This window comes from Aotus nancymaae, unplaced genomic scaffold, assembly GCF_030222135.1.
Source record: "Aotus nancymaae isolate 86718 unplaced genomic scaffold, 86718_ANA_hifiasm-v0.15.2.pri h1tg000009l, whole genome shotgun sequence".
Lineage (NCBI taxonomy): Eukaryota > Metazoa > Chordata > Mammalia > Primates > Aotidae > Aotus > Aotus nancymaae.
In genome coordinates, this window is record NW_026988420.1 from 8,550,155 (window position 1) to 8,560,200 (window position 10,046).

The 10,046-nt window shown below is 53.0% G+C and overlaps 1 protein-coding gene across 1 annotated transcript; it reads right to left on the reverse strand.

Annotated features, from left to right (window-relative positions):
• Positions 1 to 1,920: 1,920 nt before the first annotated feature.
• IL17D (interleukin 17D) lies at positions 1,921 to 9,697 on the reverse strand. Its single transcript, XM_064373469.1, has 2 exons — positions 9,517 to 9,697; positions 1,921 to 2,337 (listed from the first exon to the last, which is right to left on the reverse strand). The coding sequence occupies exons 1-2, from the start codon at positions 9,540 to 9,542 to the stop codon at positions 2,022 to 2,024; spliced, it is 342 nt and encodes a 113-aa protein (XP_064229539.1). The 5' UTR covers positions 9,543 to 9,697; the 3' UTR covers positions 1,921 to 2,021.
• Positions 9,698 to 10,046: the final 349 nt, after the last annotated feature.

Below are 10,046 nucleotides of genomic sequence, written 5' to 3' on the forward strand. Positions count from 1 at the left end.
ATTTGTGTTGTTGCTCTGGACCTTCTGGTTCCTGGACAGGAATGTGTTCTAGACATACCACCACCAGAGGATCCCCCGCTTTTCCCCCAGAGTTTGAATGGGGAAGTAAAATTTCCCAGAGTCTGTGGAGCTATCCATAGCTACTGCTTTCCATTTTGAATTTTTTATTCAGACAATGTGGATTTTGCTCAGTGATGTGTTTTGCATGCACAGTTTCTGTCAGTTTTAGTGGGAGCCGAAAGTCTCTGAGTGACCCATTCATCTGGATCAAATGAAGGCTGCCAGTTGGTCTTTCTGCAGTAGCTGAAGCTTGGGAGCAAAATGCGTGTGAGTAAAAGACATCTCCTGGTCTTGAGGGTGTCACAGAAGATCCACGACATTGACCTTACCTGACTAGTTGATCTTTCTAAGACCAAATCAAAGCTTGATGAATTTAAACCTCAAGATAAAGTGAAGACCTTAGGTCACACACGATTTCCTTTAACAATCAGTCTGGCCCATCAAGGAGATTTGAGAGAAATACACACAGCCAGTGTATCTTTCAGGAAGACTGTTTTAATGATTTAAAAAGAACTTTAACTTTTACAAATAATTGTGTTCAGAGACAGATTTTCAATCTAAACGAAAGAGCAAGGACCTAGCTCTCATGGCGGAATGTAGAAACAGAAGCCTCCAGACTGATCTCTGCAGATTCTAATGTGGCCCACTTTCTCCTCATATTTGGCCTGCTCCCAAAGCCCTTACGACTAAGCCAGTACCTGCTTGGATTCTTCCTGACAACTGGCAAAGATGTCATGTTCCACTTCTTATCTCACCACTTCTTAACCACAGATTGGCCCCAGTGGCTATCAAAAGGGGAAAAATATTGTACAAGTTTGAGACTCAGTTTATGTACTCATGACTAAAGCCAAGTTTGAGACCTTTGGAAGCCTTAGCAGGCCCTGGGGCATGCCTGTGCATCCCTTTGGCCCACGTGGAGGCCAGTGAAGACCTTCAGGGGAAGGAAGAGTGGGTCAAATCTGATCTGACGTGTCTATTTCATCACTGTCAGCCGTCAGTGACAGGCTGAATTCAGAGACCCAGGCCACAGTGTGCCAGATAAAAAATTTATCCAAGGATTCCAATTATGCTTAAAAAACTTCCAGAAGAAGTAAAAACAACGTTTATATGTCAAGTAAGAAATGTAATAGAGTAACTCTAATTTGTTAATATAAAATAGCTCTGCCTCTATTCAAAACAGTTGATTTAAAAAGTAGGTATAGGGCCGGGCGCGGTGGCTCACGCCTGCAATCCCAGCACTTTGGGAGGTCGAGGCGGGTGGATCACGAGGTCAAGGGATCGAGACCATCCTGGTCAACATGGTGAAACCCCGTCTCTACTAAAAATACAAAAAATTAGCTGGGCATGGTGGCGCGTGCCTGTAATCCCAGCTACTCAGGAAGCTGAGGCAGGAGAATTGCCTGAACCCAGGAGGCGGAGGTTGCGGTGAGCCGAGATGGCGCCATTGCACTCCAGCCTGGGTAACAAGAGCGAGACTCCGTCTCAAAAAAAAAAAAAAAAAAAAAAAAAAGTAGGTATATAGTCGCTCTACTTAAAATTATTTTTAGATTCCTTTAAAAAGCATATGCGTCCGAAAAACAAAAATAAAAAAATAAAAATAAAAAAAGCATATGCGTCCCTATCTCTTTGGCAAGCAAGCAGCGGTGTGTCACGCCCTGCACCCGCAGCAGCCGGCCTGGGAGGTTCCTCCAGAAGCCTCCGTGAACTTTTCCAAACACTCCATGTGGGGCACACACAGAATGCCCATGCCGGATCGTTTCCCATCAGCTTCCAGCCACCCTGCTCGCTTGTAGCTAAAAGCAAGCCAGGGATGCCCATGTCAGATGAAGATATTGAGTCTCCATGGAAAGGCGGCGCCGGTGCTCAGGCGCTTGGTGCGCACTCTGCAGAAGTCGCTGACCAAGCCCTCTAGGCGGCTCCAGCGTAGCGCTTCGGGAAATCTCCTGGGGCAGGACCGGGGCTCAGGGGCCAGCGGGCGCGTCATTGGGGCCCAGCAGGAGCTTGGCGCCCTGTTTGTCGATGGAGTTGATGCTGTCTACGTCCTTCTCCGGCTCGGGGACGCAGGTGCAGCCCACGGGGATGGTGACGTAGGCCTCGGTGTAGACCGAACGGCCGCCGGCGCAGGCGGAGGTGCGGCGCAGGTCGACGGTGGGCATGTAGACCTGGGCGCTGCGGAAGCGCACGTCCTCCTCGCCGAACAGCCCGGTCAGGCAGCCCCGGCACAGGCAGTAAGCTTCGGGCAGGTACCTGGGGTACCTTGCCGGGTCGTAGGAGATTCTGCAGGGAGAGAGCACGGCTGAGGTCACGCCTGGGGACAGCCCGGCGCCGCGCGCTGAGATCCCTGGTTAGAGGCACCGGGGAGGGGCTGCGGGGACGGTCCTGTCCTCCCTCAGCCTGCGGGCACGTGTGCGTGCGAGGTCCCGCAGACAGCAGATCCGCTGCGCGCTTCCTTGCGCTTCTTGCCGACCCTGACCCGGACCGGAAAACTACTTCCAGAGTCTGGGCTAATGGGCTCAGAAAAATCTATGCCACCTGCATGGGTGCCCATAGGTGCCACCAGAACAGAATGAGGTGCCCTGTCTGCCCAGAGCCCCAGAGCCACCGCCTCCCCTCTGCAAGGCTGTGCAGCCCCCAACGGACGCGTCCACTTGGGGCCTAGGCTGGGGACAGGTATGGTGGGTTTCAAGGACAGGCTTGGGGCGGACAGTGCTGACTGGGCCAGGAGCCAGAGGCCTGCAGGGATCTCACAGGAGTGAAGGAGATTCGGTGCCGAGTGCCAGCTCTCAGCGGCCTGTGAAGAGGGGGGCTCAGGAAGGCACAGGATTCTCCTCCATTTGTGTCTGAGGGGCTAGAGCATGCCTGGGAGGTGAAGAGGCTAGAAGCAGTGTGTTCTTGCCACTGGAAATGGATCCAGTGGCGCCTACTCCTAAGGAGGAGGCCTGGCGGGGAGCCTCGTGTGGGAAGAGCCTGAGGCCGTCCTGGGTCCAGGCAGCCCACCAGGCTGCCTCAGAGGAAACTGGTGACACAGGGCCACACCCAGTCACCCCTTGTGCTCCCTGAACCCCAGAGGGGCATTTCCAAGCACCAGGCCACTGTTTGAATATGGGGGATGAGGTCGGAGGGAAAGTCAGCAATGACTGCAAGGCTTCCAGTCGGGGTGGCTGGAGGATGGGCAGTGCAGAGATCAGGAGCTTGGCCAGGTGGCCCTGCTGGCAGTGAAGCCCCCGCGGTGGGAGTCCAGGGTGAAGGCATTGGAGAGGGCAGTGGGGACCGCCTGCAAAGCGCACAAGTTGTCTCTGAAGCAAAAACACAAAAAAGCAAAATCTGACTTCATTTATTCATGCTTTCCTGCAACATACACAAAAATAGTTGTAGAATTTTTTTATTTTTTACAGTTCTCGTGCCGCTGCACTCCAGCCTGGGTGACAGAGTGAGACCTGTCACCCAGGCTGGAGTGCAGTGCCACCGTCATGGCTCACTGCAGCCTTGACCTCCCTGGCTCAAGTGATCCTCCCACCTCAGCCTCTCGAGCAGCTGCGACTACAGGTGTGCACCACCATGTCCAGCTAAATTTTTTTTTTCTATTTTTTGTAGAGAGAGTGCCTCACTGTGTTCCCCAGGCTGGAAAAAAATTCTTTTTCAGCTCCTTGTGGCTGCTATTTCCTCAGTTCTGCAGCTGGGGGCCTCTGAGGCACAATAGCTTTATCCACACCAGGACGGATGAAGCCATCCTCTCCCTCTGGCATCCCATGCTCCAGGCACTTCCAAATGGAAGGCCCCTTGCAGGCCCCATGGCCAGGATGCCCCCTTCCCCAAGCCACTGTCAACTCCATGAAGTCTGGCCATATTTTAAGGTCCAATTCATTATCTTAAGAGTTTTCAGATGCCCTCAAGTTGAGCTTCTTCCTTCCCCATGTGCTCATAACCTGTGAACACACATGATCCTAGTCTGCCCTGCTTGGGAAGGGCAGGGACTGAGCTGTGATTGCTCCTGGTGCCCTGATATGCCTGTCACAGCGCCCTCTAGAGGAGGAGCTCTGGAGCCGGGAAGCAGGTGAAGCTGATCCTGGGCTGTACCAGCTTCCTGTTCCTATACCCTGAGGTCAGTATAAGACCCTGACTTAATGTTAGAAGGAAAAGGAAATCCTAAATACCTAGGATTTGTAATATCTCCAATCGCTTTCAACATTTATCCCACAAATACCTGAGTGCCATTTCAGGCAATGGTGCTACAGACGAAACACATGTACCCATGCACTCATTCTCTGGGGATAAAGGCGCTGGTGAACAGTGTGTGCTCACTCTGCCCGTGGCCTCCGGGTAGCTCCTGGGGAATTTATCCAGGTGAAGCAGAGAGAAGGGCACTTCGGTCTGAGGTCAAAGCAGAGGGTCAAAGGACTGTCACCACTAGGAAGTACAAGGAGAAAGAGTCCCCCTCAGATGGAATTTTAGAAAAATCCCTCAGACTATGGGGTGGAAGATGGTCTGGAGCCCCAGAAGGAGCTCTTGGTTGAAGGCAGAGTTTTAAGTTGTCTGCTGATAGATGGTGGTTAAATAAGATGATCCAGGAGTGGGCACCTGCGGGAGAACAAATAGAGGCAGAGGAGAGCAGGGTGCACCGACTTCCCAGGGAGAAGGCTGATGGTGGTAACTGGGTGCATCCTCGGTCCACGAAAGGCACAGGCTTGAGGGAGCTGGGTCAAACCTGAACTTGAACTTGATGGAGCCAGGCTACCAGAAATAGGGAGAAATGGCACTATGAGGATGTGACCAGCAAAAGACAGAATGTAGGAAACTTGACATATCCTGTGTGGTTTCGGGAGAAAAACAAGAGGGAGGGAACCTACACCTGAGAGCCCCAAGTAGAGGAACACAAACCGGGGTGTCCTGGCTGGGCCCACACCTGCCGTCCTGGCTCAGTGACATGAAGCCAGCCCTTCCACTCCCAGTGTCACCACCTGCACGATCACTTACCAAACACAGCCCACCCAGACTCAGGGACATTCCACAAAAGCAGTGTCCACTAGAGGTCGGATCCTAGGGCAGAAAGGGGTGTTTGTGGGACCCCCTACAGAAGGCCTGCGGGGCAGATGACAGTGTCATGTCAGCGTTCATGCCCTGATCTTGAGCACTGCGCCGAGTGATGCTGCTGATGTTTGGGGAATCCAGGCAAACGGTATATGGGAATTCGTCCTAATTTCACAACTGTTGTGTTAGTTTGAAGTTATTTAAAATGAAGTGTTAAAAAGAAAATACAGAGAGAACTTTAAGTTTTAAAAATCATTTATGGAGGCCGGGCATGGTGGCTCATGCCTATAATCCCAGCACTTTAGAAGGCAGAGGCAGGCGGATCACGAGGTCAGGCGTTCTGACTGTCAGCCAGGCCAACATGGTGAAACCCTGTCTCTACTAAAAATACAAAAAAAAAAAAAAAAAAAAAAAAAAATTAGCCAGGTGTGGTGGCGCGCGCCTCTAATCCCAGCTACTCAGGAGGCTAAGGCAGGAGAGTTGCAGTGAGCCAAGATTGCGCCACTGCACTCCAGCCTGGGCGACAGAGCGAGACTCTGTCTCAAAAAAAAAAAAAAATCATTTATGGGACAATCACAGAAATTTGTGAGTGTGAACGTGTGTGAGCATGTGTGTGAGTGTGGGCAGCTGTGTGTGAGCGTGGGCAGGTGTGTGTGAGCGCAGGCATGTGTGTGAGTGCAGGGATGTGTGTGAGCATGGGCAGGTGTGTAGAGTGTGGGTATCTGTGTGGCTGTGAACACAGGCATGTGAGATATGTGTGAGTGTGGGCAGGTGTGCATGAGTGTGGGCATCTGTGGGTGTGAGTGCGGGCATCTGTGTATGAGGTGTGAGTGTGGGCAGGCATCTGTGTGAGCGTGGGTGTGTGTGTGAGTGTGGGCATGTGTGAGCGTGGGTGGGTGTATGCGTGCAGACGTTTATGTGAGCATGGGCAGGTGTGTGTGCGGGCATCTGTGAGCGTGGGCAGGTGTGTAGGCATCTGTGTGAGCGTGGGCAGGTGTGCATGGGTGTCTGAGTGTGGGCAGGTGTGAGTGTGGTCATCTGTGAGCATGGGCAGGTGTGTAGGCATCTGTGTGAGCGTGGGCAGGTGTATGTGGGTATCTGTGAGCGTGGGCAGGTGTGTGCGAGTGCAGACATCTATGTGAGCGTGGGCAGGTGTGTGTGGGTATCTGGGCATGGGCAGGTGTGTGTGAGTGCGAGCATCTGTGTGAGCGTGGGCGGGTGTGTGTGAGTGCAGGCATCTGTGTGAGCGTGGGCAGGTGTGTGTGAGTGCGGGCATCTGTGTGAGCATGGGTGTGTATGAGTGTGAGCATCTGTGAGCGTGGGCGGGTGTGGGTGCGGGCATCTGTGAGCGTGGGTGGGTGTGTGTGAGTGCAGGCATCTGTGTGAGCGTGGGCGGGTGTGTGTGAGTGCGGGCATCTGTGTCAGTGTAGGCGGGTGTATGTGTTGGCATCTGTGTGAGCATGGGCAGGTGTGCGCGAGTGCAGACATCTATGTGAGCGTGGGCAGGTGTGTGTGGGTATCTGTGAGCATGGGCAGGTGTGTGTGAGTGCGGGCATCTGTGTGAGCGTGGGTGGGTGTGAGTGTGGGCATCTGTGTGAGCGTGGGCGGGTGTGGGTGCGGGCATCTGTGAGTGTGGGTGGGTGAGTGCGGGCATCTGTGTGAGCGTGGGCAGGTGTGTGGGCATCTGTGTGAGCGTGGGCAGGTGTGTGAGTGCGGGCATCTGTGTGAGCGTGGGCGGGTGTGTGAGTGCGGGCATCTGTGTGAGCGTTGGCGGGTGTGTGTGAGTCCGGGCATCTGTGTGAGTGTGGACAGGTGGGTGTGTGCTCACACACACGTGGTATGCGCCAGGCTGAAACCGTGGTAAGCTATTTCAGAGGCGCACAGGAGCCCTGGAGACTACAGCAGTTAGTCTGGATGTGATCTTGCTTCTGGGAACTCATGAAGGGCACCAGGCAGCTGCACACATGTGAGATGTGGGTTTGGAAAGACCCCGTCAGAACGGCATAGAGGATGTGCGGCAGGAAGACCAAAGGCGGGCGGGTGAGCGGGTCAGGCATCCCTCCGTGGACTCAGTCTCCTCACGGGTGGGATGAGTTTGACCTAAGGGGATCGCCGGGCCCTCTGAGTTCTCGTCACCTGGGACTGGTCTTTCCATGCCCTCGGTATGTAGGTGACTGCTCATGTCTCACCATCCTGTGAGTTCTTCGTGAAACAACTGTCACTCAGGCGTCACCCCTGGTAGTTTTGTAGGTGACAGTGGCTTGGATGTAGTGAGGGTCAGAGTTTCACTGGCCAAAAAATCATCTGCAGCCCTCTAGAGGGCTTGGGACTGACATCGCCCCACCGCTGGGAGGCCTCCGGGCTGAGGCCTCTGAGAAGACACCTCCTCCCATGGCTCCCTGGGCCTCTAGAGGGCTTGGGACTGACATCGCCCCACCGCTGGGAGGCCTCCGGGCTGAGGCCTCTGACAAGACACCTCCTCCCATGGCTCCCTGGGCCGCGGGAGGTCAGAGGCATGAACAGGGGCAGCTTTCAGGCTGTTCTCCCGCAATGGAAGGTGCCGCCAAGTGGGGGGCCATGCGTCTACCATGCGGTGCTGCTGAGGGTGCAGCGGCATGAGGCCTGCAGCCCCAGAGAAGCAGAAAGACAAGGCCTGAGGCTTCAGAAGGACCCAGCGGGGACACAGGAAAGAGGTCACAAGAGAAGCCCTGGGCCCTTGCTGGCATAGACACAGATCTGAAGTCCCTCACCCTAGCCTCCTGCCTGGAGTCTGCGGACATCGACAGCTAGGTGTGCTTTATGGTTAAGGAAAGCTGCTGCAAAAAAAAAAAAAAAAAAGAAAAAAGAAAGAAAAGGAAAGAAAGAAAACCCAGCAAGAAACTACAACAGGAGCCTTTTCTCTTAGCAAATAGGGACAAGCAACCAAACGGCGTTCTGCCCTGCACCGCGCCTCCTGCAGCCATTCTTTTGTCTTCACGCTTTCTGCATGCTGCTCTGCGGAAGCTTGGCACGGGGGCATGCTTGAAACACATCAAGTTTTCCCCTCTCATGGGATCTCAGAAGTGTCCCTGGCCATGTGGGAAGCTTGGCTTGAGCGAGTGACAGGTGGCCGGCTTAATCCAGGAACAAAGGACGAGTCCTCCAGGGATGATTAGAGGTGATGGAAACTGAGCTGGGAGAGGAATGTAAGTGACAGCAGAGACAGAAAAAGAGCCCTGCCCCTGGGGCCAGACATGGTAGGAAACAATTTGAAGCGGCTCCGGAGCTCAGAAAACAATGAACGCATTCCGAGGGAGGATTGGGCCACCTGATGTGTCCTCTAACTGATGCCCAAGGATAGCAGGGGCACTGGTTGGCACATGCGCCTTGATGTGACTCACCCTCCCACCTTGCAAAACATGAAATTATTTCAGAGCAGCAGGGGCTCAGGATGACTGTTTCTCTCACAGCAGTGGAAAGACCCCAGCCCAGGAACAATGTGGGGGAAATGCCTTCTCCAACTCTGGCTAGCAGCGAAATGTGTCCATGGACACAGGCTGCCTCGGTAGTGTGGCTCGCCAGGTCTGAAGGTCAATGAGTTCAACCCAGCAGACTCTCTTAAAAAGGGAGGATGGAGGCCAGGTGCAGTGGCCTATGCCTGTAATCCCAGCACTTTGGGAGGCAGAGGCAGTGGATCATGAGGTCAGGAGTTCAAGACCAGCCTGAGCAATATGGTGAAACTCCCCCCATCTCTACTAAAAATACGAAAATTAGCTGGGCATGGTGGCATGCACCTGTAGTCCCAGCTACTCGGGAGGCTGAGGCAGCAGAATCACTTGAACCCGGGAGGCAGAGGTTGCAGTGAGCCAATATTGTGCCACTGCACTCCAGCCTGGGCAACAGAGCAAGACTCCATCTCAGAAAAAAAGAAAAAAAAAAGGGAGGGTGGAGTCATTAAGAGTCTGGGACCTAAAACTGTGGCCCAACTTAGTCAGCACCCAGTAACCTTGGGCAGAGAACTCCACCTTGTCTGGTTCTCTGCAAAGTGAAGGAGATGGATTTGATGAGCACTTTCCCCAATGTCCTGATGGCAGGACTGATAACATGACATTTTCACCAATGTTTTATGCTTAGAAAAGACACGGCAACACATTCAGTCTCTAAGGTCTTGGAAAATTCCAATTAATCTATAAAGTCAGTGCAATTCTAACCAAATCCCAGAAAGATTTATCTGTTGGCGAGCTAATCCTAAAATTCATAGAGAGACGAGAAAAAGGCCAAGAATACTCAAGACAATTTTGAAAAAGAATGAGGGGGCAGACTCACTCCAGCAGATCTCAAGATGTTATATAACCATGGTAATACCAAGACATCCGCTGTCCTCTGGGGACACTGAGGGACATGCAGCATCCCTCTCCAAGAGCTGAGAGTACTCTGAAAAACACTAACCTTTGCAGGAGATAAGAAGGCAGCATAAACAAGATTTCCAAAATGTGGTTTTCAGACCACCTGCAGGAAGCCTATATGGGACTCTTGTTAAAAATGTAGCTTCTGGCAGGGCATGGTGGCTCGTGCCTGTAATACCAGCCCTTTGGGAGCCACTTGAGCTCAGGAGTTCAAGACCACTCTGGGCAACAGTGAGACCCCATCTCTACAAAAAATATTTGAAAGAATAAAATTTAGCCAGGTGTAGTGGTGCATGCCTGTAGTCTTAGCTCCTTAGGCTGAGGTGGGAGGATCGCTTGAACCTGGGAGGCGGAGGTTGCAGTGAGCCAAGATCGTGCCACAGTGAGCCATGATCACACCACTGCACTCTAGGTGACAGAATGTAACTGTCTCAAAAAAATAAAAACAGAGAGATCCAAGATGGCTGACCACTAGCAGCTCGGGATAGTGGTTCCTAGTGAAAGCTCAGAGAACGAGAGGACACCACACTTTCAGACGAATTTTTGTTGCTCACAGACCAGATTCCCAGCGGA

Coding starts and splice junctions, on each gene's coding strand:
- IL17D (XM_064373469.1), bottom strand. CDS start 9,542: ATGCTGCCTTCTTATCTCCTGCAAAG. Junction 2,338..9,516: donor CCTTCTTATCTCCTGCAAAG/GTTAGTGTTTTT, acceptor CTCTCCCTGCAG/AATCTCCTACGACCCGGCAA.